The 27201-nt window shown below is 46.7% G+C and overlaps 1 protein-coding gene across 3 annotated transcripts; it reads right to left on the reverse strand.

Moving 5' to 3' along the window:
* Positions 1-17961: 17961 nt before the first annotated feature.
* LDLRAD1 (low density lipoprotein receptor class A domain containing 1) lies at positions 17962-26742 on the reverse strand. Of its 3 annotated transcripts, XM_068537977.1 has the most exons (6): positions 26722-26742; positions 26162-26213; positions 23401-23529; positions 21213-21350; positions 19319-19447; positions 17962-18110 (listed from the first exon to the last, which is right to left on the reverse strand). In XM_068537977.1, the coding sequence occupies exons 1-6, from the start codon at positions 26740-26742 to the stop codon at positions 17962-17964; spliced, it is 618 nt and encodes a 205-aa protein (XP_068394078.1). The 3 variants fall into 3 exon arrangements, with proteins under 3 accessions (XP_068394078.1, XP_068394079.1, XP_068394080.1); XM_068537978.1 differs by lacking the exon at positions 23401-23529; XM_068537979.1 differs by lacking the exons at positions 21213-21350; positions 23401-23529.
* Between the last annotated feature and the right edge of the window lie 459 nt (positions 26743-27201).

The raw sequence follows: 27201 nt of genomic DNA on the forward strand, positions 1-27201 counted from the left end.
GGGAAGTCCGGTGAGAAGCCGAGGGAGACCTAAGCCAAGGCGTAGGGATGCAGCAGTGAGATGTGATCATTCACTCAATACATACTTGTTGAGCATCTGTTCCGAGCCAGGTACTCTGTTTGGCGATGGGGATCCATAATGGACACAGACTCTGCTGCTGTGGAGCTTGGTGTGGAACTGAAAGGATTTGGCATTGACTTACAGGAGAGGAGGGGTCAAAGAGGACTTCAAGGTTTCTAGCCTGAAGTAAGTAACCACTGAGATGGGAGCGTTGGAGCAGGAAGAAGTTCGCGGGTCAGATGAGTTCAGTTTTGGAGCTTGTAGAGTTTGAGGTGGTACAGCCAGATGAAACTGTCCAGGAGACTACTGATCTGTTACTCTGCAGAGCAAGAGAGCTTTGGGCCTGGGAGAAAGATTGGGAAGAAGCTGGGGGTGGGAATGAAGTCACGCAGGAAGAATAGACGTCAGGTTAAGAACCTGGGATTGTATGCAAAAATGCTGTGTGTTTGGATCATGTGGGTTTACCCCCTCCCTGTGAAGTAGATCCATAGCCGTCATGACGGTCTCAAAGGGGAGAAGATGTGCGCTTCCCCCTCACCCCCTGCCAATTATTAACCACTGAGATAATGCATTTTAATTAAGCAACACATCCCCACCCCTCCCAAAATCTGATGTGGCAGATCCCAGGACTGTCTTTGAGAAACTGAATGAAGGTGTGGAATGAGGGTAACAAGGATCCTCCAAGTAAAGTGCTCTGTAATTTCAGTGTACTTTGCAGATGGGAAACTACTCTCAGACGTGTTGGGGGCTTGCTGGGAAAGTCAAGATGTAATCTCAGATTGACTCTCAGGTTCAGTATTTCCCCACGGCATTGAGCAGGCTAAATGGAGTTTTGCAGGCCTTAATCTCATTCACTCCCACATTCCCATCCGAAGAGAATAGAATCCGCAATGAGATACCACTTAACACCACTTGAGTCGTTGCCTAAGTCTCCCAACCTTTAAAATGAAATAATGATGGTTGGACTCTGTCTTCTCAATGAAGGAGGTAGAACAAATCTGGAGGTATAGACCCGTGGCCTGGTGGGGCCGAAAAACTCTGGGGAAGTGTCTCCCTCTGCCTTGCTCAAAGGATTCAGAAAGCAGCCACAATGCAGTAATGAGACCAGCTTTGCCTTTCTGCCTGGAACAACTGAAAAACCAGGCAGAATATATGAAGCGTCAGTTTAAAAACACTGGACATCAGGCAATAAAGGACAGTCATCCCCAAGAGACAGGAAACAAAGTGAGCCCTATGACTGCTTCAGCTTACTGCCTAGAGAGAGTTCCCAGGCTGCAGCACAAAGACAGGGAGTCCAGGCAGAGCCTAACAGAATCCATGAATTGAGGAGTTGGAACTTAGAGTTCAGGGAAAGCAAGGCAGCTAGAGTTCACAGGACAGATAGTAGAGAGGAGAAAGCTGCAGACACAGAGAACTCTGGAGATATGCAGAGAGTGCCCCTCAGTATTCAGTAGAGTACTGATCAGCACATGCATGTAAGGAAACTACATCAGGCCAGGGGAAGAACCACCCAGAAGGGTTAGAGAAAACAGTGCTTGATGGCCACACAGGGCTGGGAATACTGGAAAGCCTCATTATCCATGGGTATTGAATTCAGAGAAGTCTTAACTCAGTAGTGGAGAATAATTCGTCATAAATAGTAATTAGCCTAGGCTAAACAGCTCTAGTCCTGCCCAATAAGTCTTAAAAGCAAGACCTTAAAGGATCAAGTGTTACAAGTAACTTAACCACATCCAAGAGCAGTATCAAGAATATTTATAGGAAATGAAAAATATCTAACACCCAACAAATTAAAATTCACAATGTCTAGTATCTAATAAAAAATTACCGGGCTTCTCTGGTGGTGCAGTGGTTAAGAATCTGCCTGCCAAAGCAAGGGACACAGGTTCGAGCCCTGGCCCGGGAAGATCCCACATGCCGTGGAGCAACTAAGCCCGTGTGCCACAACTACTGAGCCTGAGCTCTAGAGCCCGCAAGCCACAACTACTGAGCCCACGTGCCACAACTGCTGAAGCCCGCGCGCCTAGAGCCCGTGCTCTGCAACAAGAGAAGCCACGACAATGAGAAGCCCGCGCACCGCAACGAAGAGTAGCCCCCGTTCACCGCAACTAGATAAAGCCTGCGCACAGCAATGAAGACCCAACACAGCCATATACAAATAAATAAATAAATTTTAAAAAAAATTTACCATATATAGTCTAGAAATAAATCCTCAATTTACAGTTAACTGATTTTTGACAAGGGTGCCAAAATAATCCAATGGGGAAAGAATAGTCTTTTCTACAAACGATGCAAGGCACCTGGATAGCTACAAGCAAAAGAAGAAAGTTAGATCTTTCCTCATACCATATAAAAATTTAACTAAAAATGGATCATAGACCTAAATGTAAGAGCTAAAACTGTAAAACTCTTGGACGAAAATATAGGCATAAATCTTCATGACCTTGGGTTAGGCAAAGTCTTCTTAGGTATGACACCAAAAGCACAATCGACCAAAAGTAAAAAATAAAGAAGACAGGTTAGACTACATCAAAGCTAAAATCTTTTATGCTTCAATGGGCAGCAGTGAAAAGACAACCTACAGAATGGGAGAAAATATTTGCAAAGCATGTATTTGATAAGGATCTAGTATCCAGAATATATAAAGAATTCTTACAACTCAGCAATAAAAAGTTAAATTACTAAAAAAATGGACAAAATATCTGAGTAGACATTTCTCCAAACAAGATACACAGATGGCCAATAAGCACATAAAAAGATGCTCAACATCATTAGCTATCAGGGAAATGCAAATCAAAATCACAATCCACAATGAGATACCACTTCACATCCACTAGGATGGTTATAATCAGAAAGAAACAATAGCAAGTGTTGGTGAGGATGTGGAGAAATTGGAACCCTTGTATATACTCTACTGGTGGGAATGTAATATGATGCAGCCACTGTAGAAAACCATCTGGCACTTCCTCCGAAGGTTAAACATAGTTACTATATGACCCAGCAGTCCCACTCCTAGAGAAATTAAAATGTTCATCCATACAAAATCATACATGAATGTTCTTAGCAGCATTACTCACAGTAGCCCGAAAGTAGCAACAACCCAAACGTCCAACTGAGGAACTGATAAACAAAATGTGATATATCCATACAATGGAATATTACTCAACAATAAAAAGGAATAAAGTACTGATACATACTACAACATAGATGAACCTCAAAAATAATTAAGTGAAAGAAATCAGCCAGAAAAAAACACATATTGTATGACTTCATTTATACAGAATGCCCCAAACAGGCAAATCTATAGAGACAAAGTAGATTAGTGGTTGCCTAGGGATGGGGGGTTGGGGAGAAATGGGGACTGACTGCTAATGGGTACGGGGTTTCTTTTTCAGGCGATGAAAATGTTTTTAAGGTGATTATAGTGGTGGTTGCACAACTCTATAAATATACTAAAGACAATTGTACATTTTAAAGGAGTGAATTGAATGGTATATAAATTATACTACAATACAGCTGTTACAGTATATGAAAATAAAATTACCAGGCATGAAAAGAAGAAAGAAACTATAATCCATAGTGAGGAGAAAAATCTATCTAAATTTACCCAGAACTGACACAGATATTAGAGTCATCAGAGGGGGACATTAAAAGTCATAATTGTGTTCCATGTATTGAAAGAGTTAAGCAGAGACATGGAGGATACAGAAAAAAACCCAAGTCCAGCTCCTAGGGATGAAAATAACATTGTATAAGATGAAAAACGCATTGTCGGCATTAATGGCAGTTTAAAATTGCAGAAGAAAATATCAGTGAATTTGGTGACATAAAAATAGAAACTATCCAAAACAAAATATACATAGGGATAAATAACTTCAAAAAGATGAGCAAAGCAGCTTCAAGCAGCCAATATGTGTGTAATTGGAAATCAAGAAGAAAAAGAGAAAAGGGGACAGAAAAAATATTTAAGGAAATAATGGTAAAAATTTTTGCAGATTTGATGAAAGGAGAGCCAAGAAGCCCAATGTGCCATAAGCACAAGAAACGTGAAGAAAACCACACCAAGCACCATATCATAATCAAATTGTTCAAAAGTAATGATAAAATCTTGAAGCAGTCAGAGGAAAAAAAGTGCCTCATATACAGAAGAACAAAAATAAAGATGACAGTAGGTTTCTCATGGGAAACAATGCAAACAGTGGAACGACCTTTTTAAAGTACTGAAAGAATTTATCACCAGCAGACCTAAAGTACATGAAATGTTGAAGGAAGTCCTTCAAGCAGAAGGAAAATAATATGAGGTGGAAATATGAATCTACACACACACACAAATAAGGAGCACATGGAAATAACTACATGCTAAATACATAATGGCTCTTTCTTACTATTTAAATCTCTTTAAAGGCAATTGGCTATTTAAATGAGAATAACAGCAATGTATTATAAAATGTATGACAATAATTGCACACAGAGTTCAGGTAGGGAGAATGGGATTATACTGTTGATACTATTAGGTTCTTAAAAGTGAACTGGTGTAAAATCACTTAAAAGGTAGACTGTGCTAAATTAAAAATGTATACTACATACTCTAAAGGAACCACTAACATAACAAAACAGAGTTTTTGTTTATAAACCAACAAAGTAGATAAAATGGAATCATAAAAAGTATTTCATCCAAAAGAAATCAGAAAAAAAGGAAAAAGGGGAGAAAGAACCAAATGGGGCAAATAGAAAACAAATAGCAATATAATTTCAACCATATCAATAGTCACAATAAATGTAATGTAAATGGTCTAAATATCCCAATTAAAAGGCAGAGGAGACTGTGAGATTGAATAAAAAAGCAAGACTCAACTATATACTGACTAAATGAAACACATTAGTATTTAATTTAAATATATTTAAATATATTTAATTTAAATATATTTAAATATATTTAAATTAAATATATTTAAATATATTTAATTTAAATATATTTAATTTAAATATAAATACACAAATAGGCTAAAAGTAAAAGAATGGGAAAATGTACCATACTGACATTAATTAAAAACAAAACTGGTGTGGCTAAATTAATATTAGACAAATAGATTTCAGAGCAAAGAATATACCAGAGATAAAGAAGATCAATTCATAGTGATAAATAGGTCAATTCATCAAGAGGATATAACAATCCTACATGTTTATGCACCTAATAACAGAAATTCAAAATGCATGAAGCAAAAGCTAATAAACCTGCAAGGAAAATAGACAAATCCACAATTCTGGTTGGCTATTTCATTACCCCTCTCTCAAAAAATGATAGAACAAGTAGATAGAAAATCATCGTTTATAGTAGACTTGAACAACGCTATCCACTGTCGACTGAAAAAAGAAGCACAACTTGAGAGCTGTGAGTTAAGTTTTATTGATATTTGGGGCAAAATGAGGACTGCAGCCTAGGAGACAGCGTTCCAGATAGCTCTGAGAAACTGCTTCAAAGAGGTAGGGGGGGAAGGTCAGTATATGTGTGATTTTGGAGAAGGGGATGCAATCAAGCACATATATATATATATTTTTTAAAGAGCTATTCTTTTTTTTTTTTTTAATTTATTTATTTATTTTTTGGTTGTGTTGGGTCTTCGTTTCTGTGCGACGGCCTTCTCCAGTTGTGGCAAGCGGGGGCCACTCTTCATCGCGGTGCGCGGGCCTCTCACTATCGTGGCCTCTCTTGTTGCGGAGCACAGGCTCCAGACGCACAGGCTCAGCAGTTATGGCCCACGGGCCCAGCTGCTCCACGGTATGTGGGATCCTCCCAGACCAGGGCTCGAACCTGTGTCCCCTGCATTAGCAGGCAGATTCTCAACCACTGCACCACCAGGGAAGCCCAAGCATATATTTTTTTGCAGAAGGTTTCTGCTAGTCTCGTACAGGTTACTGCTAGTCACAAGGAGCAGACGTCACCATGAAGGATTTTAGTGCTTTTCTAGATATGAGGAGATGCAAGAATTGGGCTCATAAAATCCTCTCCTAAAAATAACTATCTGAAGACCTGTTCTGCCGGTTTTTCCCAGAGCACAGAGTGCCTCATTCCTGATCTCCACCCTGAACTCCTTTCAGGGGGTGTTGAAGGTCAGCAGCTTCAGTGGCTCATAATTTGATCCTTGTAGTGGTAGATGGCAAGTGCCAATTTGTAGGTGATACCACCAACCTGATTTATAGAATCCCACAGCAGCAGAATACTCATTCTTCTCAAGTGCACACAGAATGGTATATTTCTACCAAGACCAACAAAAAAAGAGAGAGAGAAGACATCAGTAAAAGTGATAAACCTCTAGCCAAACCGATCAGGAAAAAAAGGGTGGAGACACAAATTACAGTATCAAGAATGAGAGAGGCAGTATTACTACAGATTCTACAGCTATTAAAAGGATAATAAGGGAGTATTACAACCAACTTTATGCCAATAAATTCAACAACTTTGAAGAAATAGATAAATTCCTTGAAAGACATTACCAAAGTTCACTCAAAAAGAAATAGATAATCTGAATATTCCTGTATCTATTAAAGAAGTTGGATTTGTAGTTCAAAACCTCCCCTCAAAGAAAATTCCAAGCCCATATGGCTCCACTAATGAATTTTACCAAACATTTAAGAAAGAAATAATACCAATGCTACACAAACTATTCCAGAACACTGGAGAGGAGGGAACACTCCCTACCTATTCTATGAGGCTAGTGTTACTCTGACAAAGACATTACAAGAAAAGAAAAACGCAGGCCAATATCCCTCATGAACACAGATGCAAAAATTCTTTTTTTAAAAAATTTTATTTATTTTTTATTGAAGTATAGTTGATTTACAATGTTGTGCTTGTTTCAGGTATATAGCACAGTGATTCAGTTATATATATATATACATATATATACATATATATATATATATATATATACACACATACACACACATATATATAGTTATATATGTATATAACTGAATCTTTTTCAGATTCTTTTCCCTTAGAGGTTATTATAAAATATTGAGTATAGTTCCCTCTGGTGTACAGTAGATCCTTGTTGATTATCTACTTTATGTATAAGTAGTATGTATATGTTAATCTCAAACTTCTAATTTATCCCTTCCCACCCTGCAAAACTTCTTAATAAAATTTTAGCAAATTGAATCCAACAATATATATAAAAAGCTTAATACATTGCAACCAAGTGGGGTTTATCCCACAAAAGCAGGATTAATTTAACATTTAAAAATCAATTTATGTAATTCACCACATTAACAAACAAATAAAACATAGATCATCTCAACTGACACAGAAAGAGCATTTGACAAAATCTGACATCAATCCTGATAGAAACTTTCAGCAAAGTAGGAAAAGAAGGAAAATTTCTCAACTTGATAAAGGCCATCTATGAAAACCTACAGCTAACTGATCCTTAATGGTGAAAGACTGAATGCAAGGCATCCAGATTGGAAAGAAGAAAGAAAACTGTCTTCACTCACAGATGATATGGTTATATATATAGAAAATCTGATGAAATCTACAAAAAAGAAAATCTACTAGAATGTACAAAATTTAGCTGTATTTTTATATGCTAGCAATGAAATATGGGAAGTTAAAATTTAAAAATATGACTTGCTGTCAAAAAATATGAAATAGGAATAAATCAGACAAAGGATGTACAAACCTGTACACTGGAAACTATAAAACGTTGCTGAGAAAAATTAAAGGTGAACTAATAAAGGGAGAGATGTAATCACAGGTGAGAAGACTCAACAATGTTAAGATGTCAGTTCTCCCCAAACTTGATCTGTAGTTTCAATGCAATCTCAATCAACATTCCAGCAGAACTTTTCTATAGGAATTGGCAAACTGATTCTAAAATTCATATGGAAATGCAAAGGAGCTAGAATAGCCAAAACAGCTTTGTGGGGGTAGGGAAATGGTAGGAGGACTAACACTACCTGATTTCAAGGGTTATTGTAAAGCAACAGGAATCAAGACAATGTGATACCGGCATCAAGACTGACAAATAAGTCAATGGAACAAATAGACCACAAATATATGAATTACTGTTTTTTTTAACATAGATGCAAGAACAATTCAATAAAGGATTGTCTTTTCAATAAATGGTGCTGGAACAATTGGATTCCATGTGCAAAAACAAAAACAAAAAGAATTTTGATTCATTACTTGCACCATATAAAAAATGAACTCAAAGTTGATCACAGACCTAATTATAAAACCTAAAACACCAAGGTTGCCTCATAACTGGAGAGAGGTCAGGACAGATGTTCAACTCTGTGAAAAGACTCCGAAAGCACTCATGGACTTCCCAGAAGCCTCTTCTTCCAGATGTGATATGTATTGGATAGCCATTCCAAATAGGAAATACTGATACTTTAAGCAGTTTGTTTAGGTTATACTTAGAGTTCTATCTAGGTCACAGCAGAATACCCTTACTGCAACTACACACCGAGTATCTGATTCCAAAACAGAGTAATTCAACATGGAGGATGAGGCATTGGAAACTTCTGGATTCTTTTTCTAGGCTTTAAAAATGCTTTACTGAACAAGTCTAATTACTCTATTTCTTTGCCAGAATTTCACCACTGGTTAAATGAATTCAATAGCATTCACTTCAAAGTAATATTTTGAAGTTTAATTAATGAATGTCTTATTTATAAATCCTTACAAAGAATTGTTTGACTTCAAACCTTCAGGATGAAACCAAATTGAACTTGAATATATTTTTGCCAGTGGCTTTTCAGAGAAATGGTCTCTTTTTTCTCCCTGTGGAGAAATCAGCATAAACACTATTGGAATTTATCTAAACAAAAGAATGGAGCATTTTTAACATTCCATGATAAAATGGAATTTTTCTTGGAAAGGAAAAAAAAAAAACCAAAACTATAAACCTTCTAGACGAACATATAAGATAAAATCTTTGTGACCTTGGGTTAGGCAATTATTTCTTAAATACAACACCAAAAGCATGATCCATAAAAGAAAAAATTTGATAAATGGGACTTCGTCAAAATAAAAAACTTGCTTTTTGAAAGACACTGTCAAAAGAATGAAAAGACAAGCCATAGACTGGAAGAAGTATTTGCAAATCATAATCTGATAAAGGGTGTGTGTATTCAGAGTATACAAAGAGCTCTCAAAACCCAACAATGAAAAAACAAGCAATATAATAAAATTTTAAAATATTTAAACAAACCTTTCACCAAGGAAGATAAGCACATGAAAAGATGCCCAACATCATTAGTCATTGGGGAAATGCAAAGTAAAATCACGATTAGATGCTACCACACACCTATTAGAATAGCTAAAATTAAAAATACTGATTATACCAAGTGTTGGCAAGGATATAGAGCAACTCAACTCTCCTACTCCAATGATGGGAATGTAAAGTGATACAACCACTTTAGAAAACAAGTCGTTTCATAAAAAGTTAAACATACACCTACCATATCCAGCCGTTTACTTTCCAAGATAAATGAAAGCATATGTCTGTTGCAGGAGAGTGGACTCGAATACTCAGAAATGAATTGTCTGAGGAGACACACATGCTGACAAAGCAAGAGACTTTATTGGGAAGGGGCACCCAGGTGGAGAGCAGGAGGGTTAGGGAAACCAAGAGGACTGCTTTGCCACGTGGCTCACAGTCTCGGGTTTTATAGTGATGGGGTTAGTTTCCGGGTTGCCTCTGGCCAATCATTCTGACTCAGGGACCTTCCTGGTGGCGCACGCATCGCTCAGCAAAGATGGATTCCAGTGAGGAGGATCTGAGAGGTTGGTAGGACATATGGACTGGCTTCTCCTTTCTCCTTTTGACCTTTCCCGGATTCTTCCGATTGGTGGTGGCTTGTTAGTTCTGCATTCCTTACCAGGACCTCCTGTCGCAAGATAACTCAAATGGTTGCCGTGGTGCCTGGCCAGGGTGGGCGAATTCAGTCAGTGGTTCCCCTAACATGACCACATAAAGACTTGTGTATAAATGTTCAGAGCAGCTTCATTTGTAATAGCCCAAACTGGGAATAACCTAAAGTCTATTAACAAATGAATGGATAAGTGAAGAATGCATTTCTTCAGCCTGGAATTCACAAATCATGGTACACGCACATGATGGAATACTAATCAGCAATGAAAAGGAATGACTATGGGCATGCTACGACATGGATAAATCTTTATATGTTTTTTTTTTTGCCTGCACCTCTCAACATGTGGGATCTTAGTTCCCCGACCAGGGATCAAACCCATGCCCCCTGCAGTGGAAGCTCAGAGTCTTAACCACTGGACTGCCAGGGAAGTCCTTGGATAAATCTCATAATAGTTATTCTGAATGAAAGAAGTCAGAGAGACCAAAAAGAAAAAGAGCATATGCTGTATGATTTCACTTATATAACATTCTAGAAAAGTGCAAACTAATCTATACTGACAGAAAATCAGTGGTTGTCTAAGTATGGGAGTGAGGATCAGGGCGGGTGAGAGTGAAGGATTACCAAGGTGCACAAGAACTCTTGAGGGTGATGCACATGTTCACTATGGACATGAAACTATGTGATAGTTTCATGGGTATATATCAATACATGTGTCAAAACTTATGAAAGTGTACATTTTAAATACTCGTAGCTTATTGTTTGTCAGTTATACTTCAATGAAGCTGTTTTAAAAAAACTCACTGGGCTTCCCTGGTGGCGCAGCGGTTAGGAATCCGTCTGCCAATGCAGGGGACACGGGTTCGAGCCCTGGTCCAGGAGGATCCCACATGCTGCAGAGCAACTAAGCCCGGGTGCTACAACTACTGAGCCTGCGCTCTAGGGCCCGCAAGCCACAGCTACTGAGCCCACGCACCACAACTACTGAAGCCTGCGCGCCTAGAGCCCGTGCTCCACAACAAGAGAAGCCACCACAATGAGAAGCCCGTCGACACAACTAGGGAAAGCCCGTGCGCAGCAACGAAGACCCAACGCAGCCAAAAATAAATAAATAAAATAAATAAAATTAAAAAAAAAAAAGAAACTCACTGAACTATATACACTTAAGATCTGTGTATTTCACTAATGTAAATTACAACTCAATAAATGTTTTTTTAAAAAAATGGAATCAAAGAAATCGCTTCTACCTGACCTGAAGTTGCTGGGTGGCCCTCAGAATCCCAGTGACAGCTACCAGGCAGTGCCAGTTTGGGCTGGTCCCTTCCCTCTCTGCCTCTCTGAGAAACAATGCCCTCCTATCAAAAGTCTGGCTGGGCTCTGGGCTCTGAGCTCCTCGCCAGCTCTGATGTCTGTGGTTTCGTTAGTCTAAGGATGAATGGAGAGTCCTGGGAAACAGTGATGGCAGAAGGTTAAACCAGACCAGTTTTCCAGTCCAAACCCTGCCGTGAAGCCTGAGTCACTTTAAATTCCATTCATCTGTACCTGCGTGTTTGCACAGCAAAGAACCTGTTGTACTTAAGGTACTGATCTTGGAGCCAGGGCCAGGGAGGCTGGGAGATGGCAAATGTTGACGCTCCACGCCTAAGTTCTCTCTGCAGGCTGTGGCATTAAATCCCCTGCTCTGCTGACGTGAACCAAGGGAGCGGCCTGGCTGGCCGCCCCGGGCTCTGTGTCTTCCTGGACCTAGCTTATGGAATGCTGTTTGGGAGGTTGCTACAGCACCTGCTTCTTTGTGAAAGGAAGAACCAATAAAGCAGAAAAGAACAAACACCGTTCTTCCGCCAGCACCAGCCACCTCCTGTTTACAGGCTGCCTCCCCCTGGCCTGGACTCCAGCTTTCTCTTCTAGGGAGTCCTGGCTAAGAAAGAGTGAGCCATCAAGGAGTGGGGATGGTGGGCTCTGGGTGTGAGCCTATCAAGCTTTGATCCTGACTCCACACTTTAAAAACTGTGTGATCTTAGCCAAGCAACTTCATCTCTCTTAGCCCCTGTGAGGTACAAACAACCAAACCGGGTTCCTGGAATGGTTGTGAGGATAAGAGAAAATGGGATACAAGAGCTAAGACGTGTACCAAATGCTCACTAAATATTGCCTGGTAATATTTGTGGACAGGGACTGTTGCCCGCCAGTCCAGTAAACAAAGAATGTTGCCCACCATCCCAATTCTATGAAGATCAAGACATTAGGCACTGCAACCTCCCACCGATGGTGTACCCTGAGGGGAATTCAGGATGGAGAAAAACAGGAAGCATTCTGGGCTTTGAACACAGGCCTAAATAATTAAGATGCATATGTAAAGAATAATTTCAGTGAACCCAGATCCTTTCATTTTTCCATGCATAGAAAAGTGCCAAAATCTTTCATTTGTGATGTCTTCTCTTTGTGATTAGCAGTAATCTTTTGGTGTTAGACTACATGTTTTTGTTTTTTCAGCAAAAACCTCCTATATACCCTGGTTCCTCCCTTACCTCTTCAGAGCAGTTCCTAGAGCTGTCTGAGAGGCTGTCTCCTGGGCTATAGTCCTCAGTAAGGTCCCTGGCTAAAACTTAACTTGCAACTTTTAGTTGTGCATTTTTCTTCTGTCGGCATATTCATTAAAGGCCCTCTCCTTTCTTCTGCTTGAAGCTTTATTGTTTCCCAGCGGCATTCACCTTTTGGATATCACTTTTCCCCCTAATGCCTCCAAAATAGTCTGATCATGACATCCTTATTCCTGCTGTACAGAGGAGAGCCTTCTTTGCAGCCTCTCCTCAGAAGGAAGAATCAAATGTGTTTCTCCTGCTGAATAACTCTGCCAGCACCCAGAAGACATCCAAGACTCTTCCTCATACTCCAGCCACGGGGGACAACTTCACGTGCCCTTAGGTGCCCCTCTTGCACTGGCCCCTGTGGCTCTTCAGCCTGGTCTGCCCTGTCCCTGGCTCCTTCATCACCCTGCTCAGGCATCACTGCCACTGGAAGCTTCCCAGACCTCCTTAGACATAGCACGAAATAGCCAACTGCCGTGGCTAAGTGCCCAGACTCCTGGTGTTGTCAAACCCAAGTCCATGTGCCTGAGGCACAGTGAGGCCAGACAAACGGAAGCAGAGTTTGGAGCAGAGAAAGGTTTATTTCAGAGCCAAGCAAGGAGAACAGGTAGCTCATGCTCCAAAGACCCGGGGCGGCCAAACTCCCCAATGGCTTTCAGGGGAGCATTTTTAAATGCAACATTTGGGGGTGAAGGCTGCAGGATTCATGACTTTCTTCTCACTGATATGTTGTGAAGCAACAGTGTGGTGTTTCAGGAATCTTAATCATCAACTTTCTGGTTCCGAACAGTCTGGGGTCTCGTGCTTGTGCTCAGCAGGTAGTCGCCATCCTCCACCTGAGTGCGGGGCTCTCAGTTCCTGTACAACAACTTAAAGATATGCATCAGATTGTTATGTATATTCCTTAAGGAGGAACTAGGACTCTGTCTTCACTAAACTATTATCATTACTTTTCTTGTTTAACTGCTTTTCCTTTGTTTCTATATTCCCGCACATCCCTAGTTAGTAACTGCTTGAGTCAGCTCTTTGGAACTCAGGGAAGGCCTAGGAGACTAAGCAAGAAATGAGGGGGCGGGGCACGGAAAGGCTCCCCCCTCCCCTTCCCGGGAGGCCCTGCAGGGTTCTTCTCAGTTTCCCTGGCTCTGCCCCTACCAGTCATACACACTTCAACAAGCTGCCTGGTCCCTCTAAGCCTCATATAAACACAGTACCACCCTCAGAGCCTTGTTGGAGGATGAGAGGTAAAGCTCCTACTTAGCATAGTGCCTGGCTCATAGTAAGTGCTCAGCAAGTGCCAACTGCGTGCACCTAGAAAGCTGGCTTTTGGTCTTCCCCCTGCAACTGACATGCTGAATGGACTCGGGAAAGTTGGTCTCAGCTTTGGTTTCTCCATCCTGTAAAATGAAGCATCTTAACCCCATGGGCCTGTTAGGGAACAGTTGACCGAAACCACCCACCTTGGCCAGACACGGTGATAACTACTCATGGGTTGTCTCACAAGAGGTCCCACCAGGAAGGACCCTGAGTCAGACCAAATATGGGCCAAGCAAGATGATTAACCAGAGACAACCCGGAAATTAACCCCATTACCATAAAACCCGAGACTGTGAGCCACGTGGCAAAGTTGTTCTCCTGGGTTCCCTTACTCTCCTGCTCTCCGCCCAGGCGCCCCTTCCCAATAAAGTCTTTTGCTTTGTCAGTATGAAACCGTGCACCTCAGACCGTGACGTGAACCCACGTGCCGGGACTCAAACCCGGCCAAAACCCATAGTATTCCAACTGAGATCACACACCTGGTCTCAGGACTTAATGAAGCTCAGGTTCTTGATGTCTCACCGCAGGAAGAATTCAGTGAGAGACAAAGTGACGGGTAAGAAGTGGATTTATTTAGAGAGAAACACACTCCACAGACAGAGTGTTGGCCATCTCAGAAGGTGAGAAAGGCACCAGGGTATGGGGTTGTCAGTTTTTATAGGGCTGGGCAATTTCACAGGCTAATGAGTGGGAGGAGTATTCCAGCTATTTAGGGAAGGGGCAGGGATTTCCAGGAATTGGACTACCACCCACTTTTTGATCCTTATGGTCGGCCTTGGAACTGTCATGGTGCCTGTGGGTGTGTCATTTAGCTTGCTGATGTGTTACAGTGAGCGTATACTGAGGCTCAAGGTCTAGTGGAAGTTGACTGGTCCTCCATCTTGGACCCATTTGGTTCTAATCAGTTTATGTCATGTCCTTGGGCTATGTCATTCTTTCAAAGGTTGTGCCCTAACCCCTTCCCTCCTATTTCAAGTACACATGTCTCCTCAGACAATTCATTTCCAAGTGTTAGACAAGAGACCCACTCTCAGGCCCTGGAAGGGGTCCCCTTCCTGCAACAGGCCCATGGATGGGCTTGGTTGGGAGGGGAGGGCAGAATTATGTGCAACCCGTGGTGCCAGTGCCTCTGGGCATTTTTCTGAGAAATCCACAGCCCAGTGAAGAAGCCCAGGAATGGATGACCACTGAGGTCTCCCTGTCTCTTTCTTGCGGGGACCAACCGCAGCACCACAAGCCCCTGGCAGGAACTGGGCCTCTCCTGCACCTGAACCACCGAGGCTGACTGATATTGAAACAGCAGGGAAGTGGGCAGGGCACAACCTATTATAGAATGACATAGCCCTTGAGGATACAACAAACACTGGTTAGAACCATTAGGTCCAAGATGGCGGAAGATTCAACTTCCAGTGGACCTTAAGCCTCATTATACACTCATTGTAATATATTAGCAAATGCTAAATGACACACCCACAGGCACCATGACAGTTCCAAGGCTAACCATAAAATGTCAAAAAGTGGGCGGTGGCCCAATTCCTGGAAATCTCTGCCCGTTTCCCAAAATAGTTGGAATAATCCTCTCATTCGTTAGCCTATGAAATTACCCAGCCCATAAAAACTAACCACCCCATATTTTGGGGCCTCTCGCCTTCTGAGATGGCCCACGCTCTGTGGAGTGTGCTTCTCCCAGGGCCATTCTCAACTTTTGAGACGGACCACATTCTGTCTTTGGAATATGTTATCTCTCTAGATAAATCCACTTGTTACCTATCACTTTGTCTCTCACTGAATTCTTTCTGCCAAGAGACATAAAGAACCTGAGGTTCGTTAAGTCCTGAGACCAGGTATGCGATCTCAATGAAAAGACAGCAGGTTCAAATCCCAATGTGAGTTGAGCAGTTTCAGCATGAGCAAACATAGGCTCCTTCTTCCTTGGCCTCTCCCCAGTGACCTTGTTTTCAACAACTGATGATCAGGATGTCAGGAACGTGTTGGTATTTGAACGCTGGAATGAGTTTCTGAAACTTTTCTTGTTCCTCAGGGGTGAGTCAGCTCAACTCTCTTGTCCTCTCTCAGGCTTCGGGGCCCCTGTTGTCCTCATTCTCCCTACTTCCCACCACCCCCCCCCCAACACGTGTTCCACCAGTAAATAGCCCTTGATCATCCTCTCTTCTCTGCCCACTTGGTCATGCCCTGGCATATTCTTCTTGGACTGTTACTGTTACTGTTGTAATTAAAGGTCACTGTAGCTCCAGGTGACTTCCTTGCTTACCATGCCTTGATGACACCCACTGCCCTTAGGATGAAGTGTGACACACTGCGCCCTCCAGGATCATGTCCTTGCCCACCTCCTCACCTCCTATTGTCCTATTGCTTTGGCCACGTGGCCTGCTGGGCATTCCCACACCTTTCTTCATGAGGCCCCTCAGCCGGAAATGCCTTCTCCTCCACCTGTACCACTGGAAATTCTCCTGCCCTCCAGAGCCAGCCCAAATGCCCCTCCTCTGGGAAGGAGTGGCTGCTCTGGATCAGTCTTCAGAACAAGGATGCCCTGAGTGTGCCCGTAGTACCTCACTTGTGCCGCACTTGGAGAGAAACTCAGCCAAAGATGCCAGAGCCCAGGGCTGAGGCTCCCTCAGGCAGGATCCCTGAGGCATCCCGTTCTGGGAACTGATCTTCAGGTCATCAGAGCCCAAAACATGATTGTGTCCTGGCTCCCGAAGGCCCCTCCTTGGTGCCCTCAGCCCAGCGTTTTCTGCTGTCCCACCCCTCCTCCCAGTGTGAGGTGCCTCCTCCGTGGGATCCTGTGCTCCTCCAGCGTTGGACCCAGGCCTGCCCACTCCTGGGTGCCTGGCGCCCGGCTTGGCACAGAGCAGGCGCACAGAGACTGTTTAGCGTGTGAGTGAATGAATTAACATGGCAGTGAATGAACTAGAGCTCACCCGTCTCTCTTGGTGCCCATATTTATTTCAAAACTCACATGAGACTGATACACAGAACTGATTTTATTAATTTCCAGTGGGGATATGTCCGGCTCCCTCAACAGGAGTCCCCTTATTGGCCAGATTCCAAGTGCATCTTTCAGAATAAGGGTGGGGCACTTTCTGACCCTCAAGCTACCTTTTTAAATACGCTACAGAGACTCTGCCTCCACCCTGGCCAAGATAGAGTCACACTGGTAGATGGAAAGACTTTGGGGTTGGGACACCATGGATGGTATTTGAGTCCCAGTTCCATCCCTTACTTTGCTGTATGATCCTGGTTATTTCTCCCTCTGGGCCACAGTTTCCTCATCTGTTTAATGGGGATATCCATCCTTGCCTGCCTGGGTGCTGTGAAACTGGAAATGTACGCCGAGAAACAACTCCTTCACTCAGGCTCCGGAACCAAAATACAATCCCTACTTGAAGGAACCTGGGCTGTTTTGTTGGGCAGCTGGTCACGGGGTGAGGGTGGGAGTGGTTGGGAAGAGAAGGGATGGAAGGGGCTGGTGGGGGGAGCTCCTCAAGCTGTTCTTCCTACAGCTCAGAGCTTCCTGGGGTGGCTTCCTAGGGGCAGGATGACAACTACCCCATCTCATGTGCATCTCATGTGATCCATCAGTGGGACCTGCTAGGATTACTGAGCTGAGAAAACACTGAGGCTGCATCCAAGCCCAGCAATATCTGCCTTAGGTACCAAAAGGGCAGGAAGTGGCATATACTTCATATATGTGCCATTCATAAGGGCTAAACTTCTCAGCTTGGTGTTTAAGCCCAAGACTTATCTTTTCTCCAAGGGGTGACAACGTCAGTATCTGCAAGCCTGTCTTGGAGTGGAGGAGCAGATTTCCTCTGTGCGGCCCCAGAGTCAGGCCTCCAATCATGGAAGCAGATTCCCTTCGTCTTTGTTAGGAGTTGCCTAACATAGTAGTGAGCTCCCCGTCACTGGAAGAATTCAAGCAGAGGCTGAAAAACTTGAAAGCAGGAGAGGCAATTCTTATTCAGAGACAACGGTGTGTAGATCCCACTACATGATCTCGAAGGCTCCTTCCTGCTCTTGTGTACTTGGATTCATAGCACACGTGATGGGTTATCAGTGCCATTCCAACCAGCCTCCCACTCTGGCCTGGGTGACCCATTCAGGGTCCAGGACAGGAGTACTCGTCAGACCAGTCGGAGCAGTGCTGCACGTGATCACGGCAGAGGCTCCTGGGGATACAGCTGCAATATTTGAAGACAGTCGAGGGACAGCGCCACCAGCCAGGGCTGCAGGGCGGGCACGTAGTCACTGGGAAGACAGAAGAGCAGCTGCTCTGTCCTGGAATGCCCCGTGCACCAGGGCACTCCTTAGCTCTGAAACCTACCATTGCCTCCACAGCCCTGCCCCATCTGACACGGGTTGACTATATTCCTTATTTCCCTGGAGAAGAGAGAATCTAGACTCCCCAGCTCATAGGCTGTGCGACCTCAAGCAAGTCTCTCACCCTGTCTGAACCTCAGTTTCCTCATGTGCTCAAGGTTGTTATTAAGGAAGATAGGCAAAGTGCCAGGTCCACAGTCAGTGTTCTGTTACTAATGGGCGTATATAGTCTCCCATCCTCCTCTCTCACCCTGATTTGGTCCCACCAGCCCGCTTACGATTCTCTGAGGGCACCTTGCAGACCTCCCTCCTTTGCCCTGGACCCTGGGCCTCCAGCATTCTTCCCTGCACACCCAGCCTCTGCCTGTTGAAACCCTGTCCATTTTTTAAGGCCTGTTTGAATACTGCCTCTTCTGAGAAGCCTCCCTTGGTGATTACTTCTCCTATCTGCCCCCTCCACAAAAAACCTCTCCAGGACCCCGGCACTTCCTTTTGGCATCAGCATGATGTGAGTCCTGGGGGTGGGACATATGTTTGACTCCTGACGGGGCCCCAGCAGAACCTGGCACCAGGCCAGCCCCCAACAGTGCTCAGAACATGTTTGTGGGTTGAACACTGGGGAAGAAATTGAAAGGAAACTCTGGAGCAGTGAAAGAACTCGTCTCAGAGTCAGGAGACCTGGGTTTACACCCAAGCCCCCTTCCTATCACTCATCATATTAAGTCACTTCTCCTCTCTGGTCTCAGTTTACCTACATATAAATTGGGGCCAGCGATTCCTGCCTTCCTTTCCTCGCAGGGTTGTTGGGTGGTGCAGAGAAGATGAAGGAAGCCCAGGTTCAAACCCCGGCTGGGCCACGTATGTACTCCTTGCATGACTGCCCTCTGGGTCCCAGTTTCCTCATCTGCGACCTTGAAAGCAAGTTTCCCACCACAGAAGAATAACTCTCCAGAAGGAGCCCCTTGGAGTGGTAGTGAGCACCCTACCACTTGAGGCATTCAAGGAGGAGTGGAAAACTTCTTCCTAGGATGCAAGAAGGGGATGCAGGGGGAACTTCGGAGATTCTCTGTTTAACTTCTGCCCTCTGGCCACTGCCTGGCCACCTGCCCCAGCCAAGCTTGTGCCCAGACCCCCACCTGGGCTCAGTTCATCTGAGCAGTCCCCACAGTTGTTGATCCCATCACACTTTTGGTCTGAGTAGATCCAGGAAGCGGGGTCTCCACAGTGAGCCACGAGGAAGCCAGGGAGGCTCTGGGGCATGTCTCCTGCAGAGGGAGAGATGAGACAGGAGGAAGTCCACATCTGGCTGCAGCTGCCTCAGGACTATCCGGAGGTGGATTGTCCTGGCCATCCTGGCAGCTGTCAAACTCGGGGTCACTGCCCATCTATCCAGGAAGGGCAAAAGGAGGTTTCTTGGGGAGGAGGTCAAGTCAAGGAGAGAGGAGGGTTCTTTCCCTGTTCACCCAATAGAATGCCCAGAGCGACTTCTCCCTACTCAGCTCTTGCACCTTCCCACTCCACACCATTGCTTGCTTTATTCCTCCCTCCAGAAAAGTCCTCCTTGACACCTGTCCAAAACCATTCCACCTGCAAGTCCAGGTTCAAGTTCCTTCACCTCCAGGAAGCCTCTTCCGACTGGAACATAACAAGAATAAATATGAAGCCTTGCACTTGGGTCCCAGAACTCAGGGAATGTGGGATCACATGCTTTGTAAAAGAGAGTCAGAGCATCTTTCTTGAAAGTGAGTTCTGTGTTAGACAGCAGTGTGACAGGTATACCAAAAATTAACACAAACTCAGGCCACATCACTGGAGGTATAACCCAGACTTGGGAGGGGAAAAGCCTTTGTTCCTTGGACTCACCAGAGCCAGCCAGAAGTGTCATGGATGCTTCTGGGGCCAGTCCAGGGAGAGGGACATGGGCATTTTGGTATGTGTTCTGTAGAGTGCTGGTGGAGTGGGGAAGACCAATCATAAGGGAGTGACTGGGAGTTCAGAGGGTGGCCCGGGTAAGAGGACACTCATGGGGGACAAGAAAACAATCTCCAAATCCATGCAGTGCCATCATCATGGGAGACAGATTGAAATGTAGTTCTTGGGGGGCAGAGGTTAATGAGAGGGCAGAGTTGGAAGCAATCAAGGATGCTACTGGGAGGCAGCTCTAAACTCAGTACAAGGGAGACGTTCCCATGGAAAAACCAGGCAATGACAGGAGCAGCTGCCTCAAACTGTAGTGAGCGTCCCATCCTGGGAGTGTGCAAGCAGAGGCAGAGGGGATTTGGGCATGAGCTGGGACATGGACTAGATGACCTTAAAGATCTCTTCTGGTCTTGAGGGTCCATGATGCAATGACCCTCCCCCCATAAGCTGCCCCATCCCACCACTCCGGCTCACCAGGCTCTCTCCCTCCTCTGTGGCAAGTGCCACGCCCCTCTCTCTTGAGAACTGTCAGGTCTCTAAGGTCTGGGACTAGACCTTCCCATTCATTCATTCATTAATTCACTCATTTCATCATTTATTTAGCAAATTATTCCTGATACCTCTCTGTGCAGTGCCCTGTGCCAGGCACTGGGCCCCAATATCAAGCAGATTAGGTTTGCCCCAGAGGAGTTCACAGTCTGATGGGGGTGGCAAACATGCCAATTGAGAGTGACAACCAGTGTGACTAGGGCTGGGGTGCAGGGAAGCACAGGAGTTGTGAGAGCCCAAACGAGGGAACTTAATTTAGTTCGGGCGTCAGGGAAGGCTTCCTGGAGGAGGTAGCACTTGAAATCTGCCTTGAGGGTTGTACACAGGTTCTCTGGGCATGGAGATGCACAGAGTGGAGGCATCCCCAAGTGTGGGCACATGTGTGTGCGTGTGAGTGGGACAGGGCAGGGGAAGATGTTCCTGGCTGAGGGCAGCATATAAGCAAAGGCCTGAGGACATCAGGGTGCCTGGTATGTTCAGGGGTGGTCGAGCTCCAGCATGGCTGCAGGGAGAACTGGAGTTGGGGGGCAACTCCCAAGGGGCCCTGGAGTAGCTACTCACGGCACAAGGCCTCCTCCTCGTCCTCGCCGTGGGCACAGGTGCGGATGCCATCACAGACCCTGCTGGCTGGGATGCAGCTCCTCCGGTCATGGCATAGGAAGCCCGTCCTGTTCATCTGTGTCACGCAGGGCTGGGCCCCTGAGTGGGCAGGGTGAGCCCCGGAAGGGTCAAGGGTGGTGTTTACAAGGGCATCACCAAGTTCTCCCCGCTGAGCCCCACCTGAGCTGGGGTGAGAGGCTGGGGCAGTGGGGAGGACACTGAGCTCCAAGCCCCAGCTCAACCACTTGCCAGCTGTGTGACCATGGGCAGATGACCCAACCTCTCTGTGCCTCAGGTTCTTTTCTGCAAGATTGGGATCATAGCACACACCCCACAGGACAGTTGGGGAGATTACATAAAAGCCTCTGTGTGAATAACCCTAGAGAGAGTGCAGAGAAAGTCATGGTTTATTGAATGACTGTCTCACGGGAAGTTCCTGAGGACAGTGCTCAAGTCAGTGAAGTGGCTTTCATGGTGGGGCTCCTGGTGCAGGTGAAGGTGTCAGAGGCAACCTCCTGGGGCTGGCTGGGGACTGTTATGCCACAATCCCTTACATCTGGGACAACTTTATGGGCTGCAAAGCGCCTTCACATTTTTATTCTATTGTTTCCCCAAAAACCTCTGTGAGGTGTGATCATTAGCCCCATTTCATAGATGAGGAAAGTAAGACTCAGAGGTGCAACATGCCCGGCCGCACGGCTGATACCCCAGGCTGCTGCCTCTGCTCTTTCCTGAGGCCGGGTCGCCTCCCCAGTGTCCAGGAGTGGTGGGGACCATCTGAGTGTCCATCCTTCTGAGAGTCTTCCCTTCCATCCTACTGCGGGGAACACCCAACCCTGGGGCTACCCCCAAAGAATTAGGGGCGAGAAACTGACAGACGGGCTGGGAGGTCCGGCTCCGCAGGCTGTGCATGTGTACACGTGTGAGTGCAGGTTGGAGGTGGGAGCGGGTTTGTGCCTGTGTGTTTGTGCACATGTGAACCACAGCTCATCTCCTGGAACTGCCTCAGCTAGTGTGAGGGGGCCGGCCCTCAGAGACAGTTACTTTGTCACAAACACACATACTTCAGTACACTCGCACATACACAGACGTGCACACACACACAGATATGTACCTGCATACACAGACATGTGCGTATACACAGACACCTGCACACACACGTACACACACACATAAACACACACACAGGTACATACACGCAGGCAACTCCTTGCGTGCTCACATCTATCCCCAGTGCCCATGCTCAGGCATGTAGGGTACTGTGGATTTTACCCCCTACTCCACCTGTCCCCTTAGCACCTCCTGCTAGGTGACAGAGCCATCTCTCAGAAAGGTAGGTCTGCTGACACTCTGCCCCCAGCTTAATCCCCGCCCATGGCTCTCTGGATGGTGACCTCCCTCCCCAGTGCAGCCTTAGAGGCCCTGGGCCTCGGCCCCACCCACTGCTCTGTCCTTCGTGTCCACTGACCTTCTCCTCACATTTCCTCCCATCCCAGGGACTCTGCACAGGGTGTTCCCTGTGGTTTTCCTGCCACCCCTTCCACTAACCAATCCCACTTTCCCTTCATGCCTCAGCCCCCTTTCACTTCTCAAGGAGCCCTTCCTGACTCCTGGACTGGGTCAGAGCCCTGCTCCAGACTCTCAGAGCCCACATTAACCCTGCCTTACTGTACTTATTGGATTAATATCTGCCTCACTTTCCAAACTGTTAGCTGCATGATGGCAGGGTCGGTGTTGGGGCTCACCACTGAAGTCGGGCCTCAGGGATATGTTGGACAGGTCCCTGTCCTCTGTGGTGAAGGCAGACATGCAGATGGATGGCACCACCCAGGGTGACCAGACTGGGGGAAGAGGAAGTGTGAGAGTTATGGGAGCTGAGACAAGGCTCCTAAACCAGGCAGGCAGGGAAGGCTTCCTGGAGGAGGTGGCATCAGAGCTGGGTCCTCTCAATAGCTCATGCTTATAGGTGTGCAAATGGAAGCTCAGAGATGTGTATATGTCAGTGTCTGTGTGTGTCTGCACATGCACCCTAAGGAACTGTCCAAAAGTCATTTCATGGAGAAGCCAGGCAGGGTGAGTTTTCCCCCATCTCTCTGTGTCCCCATCCCCTCCCAACAAGTCTGACCCACCCTCTCTTGCCCACCCTGACCTGGCGTGTGAGGTGGGGGTCCACGGATGGCGACCAGGGCAATCAGGGCTGCAAGAGTTGCCAGCAGGAGCATCAGGAAGGCTGAGAGGCAGGCCCCTCGGCACGAGCAGCAGAAAGGGCTGCAGTCTGCTGTGTGGGGTGGGAAACCAGTGATGGAGCAGCCAGTGCTAGGGCCCAGGGATTTCCTGCCCTGACCGCTACAAGTGGTCCCTCCCCACTGGAGTCCTGGGGTGCAGGACAGGCTTCCCTGGAGGAGAGGGCTCCCAAGCCCACCATGATGTTCTCGGCTCTGCCTGTGGGCCCACCCCCACCAAACACCTGTCTCTGGCCCAGGTCCGGTTGCTGGTGAGTGGTAGTCAGGACGAGGGTCCCAGGTCTCTGCTCCACCCCCCTCACCCTCCTGTCCTTCCATGAGGCTGTCTCCTCAGGAGGAAGGGAGAGATGTACACCTGCGTATCAAGCCCCTACCATGGGGCAGAGACCAAAGCAGGCCCTTCATAGCCATTATTTGTATTTTCCAAGACAACATTTATTTTATAAATGAGGAGACTGAGGCTCAGAGAAGAAAAGATTCAGGTCACCTTGTGTGGAGCTGGGATGTGAATCCACACCTATTTGCCGCCCAAACGGGTGCCCTTTCCACATGCCAACTGATTGCTCATTCTGGAGTCCGTCAGGAATTGGAATCCCAGCGGCACCACTTTCCAGTTGGGCCACACTGAAAAGCCACTTTACTTCTCTGTGTCTGTTTCCTCAAGTGGAAAATGGGGGTCATAATGCCTACCTTAGAGTTGTTGAGAGGATTAAGCTAGGTACTGTATCAGAACAGTGCTTGGGACATAGTAAGTGCTGTAAAGGTTTTAGCTACTATTCATGTTTATTGAGCATCTACTATGTGCCATTCTGTATCTGAAGTACTGTGGAAATAGGTGATGTCCTCCTCCTTTAACTAACTTTGATCCTTTAATATTTGCTTGCTTGTGAAATAATGAAACAAAGTCTTCTTGGGATCCTACTAGATGCCCTGCTCTGTAGAGGACACAAAAGCAGTCACAGCTCTGATCCCCCTGCCCTCCAAAAGCTTGTAGTTGCACTTAGAAGACAAGATGTAGACAGGTAAAAAGAAGAGTGTGGGCACTCCTGCTGTCCTCTGGGGCACAATTATCTCAGAGAGGGGGCAGGAGCGGGTCTGATGCATCTACGTCCCCAGGATCCAGCCTGGGGACATAGTAGGCAGGCACACAGTAGGTGCTTTCTGAATACTCTGATCTAGAGATCCAGGAAACAAGGGAAGGGCCCAATTCAGGTCAGTTCAGGTCATTTCCATATAATCCATTCACATTTCCAGAGCTGCCTACTCTGTACTCAGACTATACCTGTACACCCGCTGCTCACAGAACCAGGTGGCAAATGTGGTTAAGAAAGCGTGAACAAGGTGTCATGGGTGCTTGAAGGAGGGTGGGATTTCCACAGGCAGGCGAGGGGAAGGTGCAAGGAGAGGGCACTCCAGGCAGAGAGCGCCTGGATGGCATGTGGGGGACAGCAAGTGGCCCCGTGTGTCCGGAGCCCGGGGTGGGCGTGCATGGGGAAGGGAGACGATAGCCGATTTATGCTGTAGGAGATGCAGCATAAATCTAAAACCCATATTCCCTGCAGCCTTAGTCCGTGGCTCCCTTGTAAACTCAGGTAACCAGGGAGACAGCGGGAAGGCTGGCAAGGAGCAGCATGGTTGGCCAAGCAGCCACTCCTCAAACATTTGTGCAGCACAGGCCGGGTGGGTGGGGTCACAGGAGAGCCTCAGGGCCCACGGCCAGATGAAGGCTGCACTTCAAAGCCTGAAAGCCCTTAGGTGCCGATGCCCCAGGGGACAGACGGGAAAAGGAGGCCATTTTCCCACATCACGCCCACCGTGAGCCAGGCTTGAAATAAACAAGTGCCAGTGTGGAGCAGCAAAGGCACCGGGGCTCTGCAACCAGAGGGACCCTGATTCGGATTTGAACCCTGCCTCCCTCCTCTCATCCGTGTGGGATCCCAGCTTGGCTGAGCTACCTGACCTCCCTTCACCTCAGCTGCCTCATTATTGCTGTTATTGCCCCCTAATAGGAGCCCCTCTCAGAGCTGTCCTGAGGGTTGAAATAGGCCCTGCGATGCCGGGCACATAACAGGGCCTTGATCCTTGATAGTTATTAGTAGTAGCTACCTCTCTGGGGCTGTTTCCTTAAACGATCAAATGAAGGCCAAGATTGGAAACACATAACAGGTGCTTAATAAATGTGTTCTTTCCTTCCTTTATTCCACAGAGGTAAAGCAAACTGTCCTGGTCACATGGTGAGCCAGTGGCCAAGAGCAGGTGCTAAATAAGTGCGTAATCCTGCCTATTTTATCCCTCAGAGGTAAAGAGAATCACCCAGGTCACCCTCTGAGCCAGGGACTCGACTCCAGAGCTCTTTCCTCTATAGGTTACTGGGGGGTACTGTATGTGGCTCTGTGCCTGTGAGGTGGGCAGCATACAGTAGGTGCTCCACACATGCTTGTGCACGGAGAGAATGAACCACCCTATTAAGCAAATGGCTGTCATCATGGTTGGCCAGGACGCTGGGAGCAAGGGGACATCAGCAAGGGGACAGAGAGCGGGACAGAGCTCTCTCTGTCTGAGAGAGCGGGAGCCTTAGGGAGCCCCCTTTGTGTCTCTGTAGCAACGGCCCAGGTTCAAAGGAGCCCCACGTGGGGAGGGACTGGCCCCAGGCCCTCCGTCCTTTACCTTCCCTTCCAGGGAGGGCTTGGCTTCCAGCGGCAGCAGCGTTGCCATCCCCCTGCCCAAGAGAACAGAGTGAGGGGTGGGCTGAGGTGAGGTGAGGTCCAGCCTCAGGGAGCCAGACTGAAAAGTTTTTCAGAAGTGTCACCAAGAACCTCGGGGGAAACCACGGGCCCTCCCACTCCAGCATGCTGAATGCCCCAAACTCATCACGTCCACTTCACGTTCCCACACCCATGTCTGTACTGTGCCCTGGAATGACTTTTCCTCCACTGTCCACTTGGCAAACATTCATCCTTCAAACCAGCTCAGGCGGCTCTCCTAGGATCCCCCTGCTGCCCCCTCCCATAATGTCGATCGTCCTCTCCCTTGGCCTTCTGTCCCCTCCCAGCGCGTATCACCTGAACCGTGTACCTGGTTCACCTGTTGGGTCCCCATACAACCTGGTAGAGAGCCTCCAGGGTGGTGGAGGACCGGAGTCACCTCAGTGTCTCCCCTCTTTACTGCCCACCCTTAGCCTGAGGTTGGCTCCCCGTGGTCAGGAGCTGTCTCACGGCAGCTCTTACCTGGGGGAAGATCTTGTTCATGTCTCCGGCTCCCGGCTCCAGTCTCCGGGCCCTGGGGGGGTGCAGAGAACTCAGCGCAGGCTCCCTGCCTGTCACCAGGGGCAGCCTGGGGGAGGGATGACAGAAGGCCTCGCCTGTGGGCAGGCCCCTCCCCGGCTGCCTCCCATGCCAAGGAAAGGGCAGCAGGGCCCTGCTCCTGCCTGGCCCTTCCCCACTCTGCAGTCTGACAGCCACACTCCAAGGCTGGAGTTCTCATCCCCATGTTACAGGCGGAGAGTCTGAGGTTCATAGAGGGAGAAACTGCCCTCAAGTCACACAGTGTGGGTTTGGTGGGGGCGTTAACTCGGGAATTTTTCAGGGTGTGATTTTTCCTCCACAGCAATTACGAGACTGGAGGATGTCAGGCCCCCCAACTGCATGAAGATCCAGGCAGAAATACCCAGGATTAATGTTCCAGTGGCTAAAAAGCAGGGGTCATTT

Source organism: Eschrichtius robustus, chromosome 3, assembly GCF_028021215.1.
Source record: "Eschrichtius robustus isolate mEscRob2 chromosome 3, mEscRob2.pri, whole genome shotgun sequence".
Classification (NCBI taxonomy): domain Eukaryota; kingdom Metazoa; phylum Chordata; class Mammalia; order Artiodactyla; family Eschrichtiidae; genus Eschrichtius; species Eschrichtius robustus.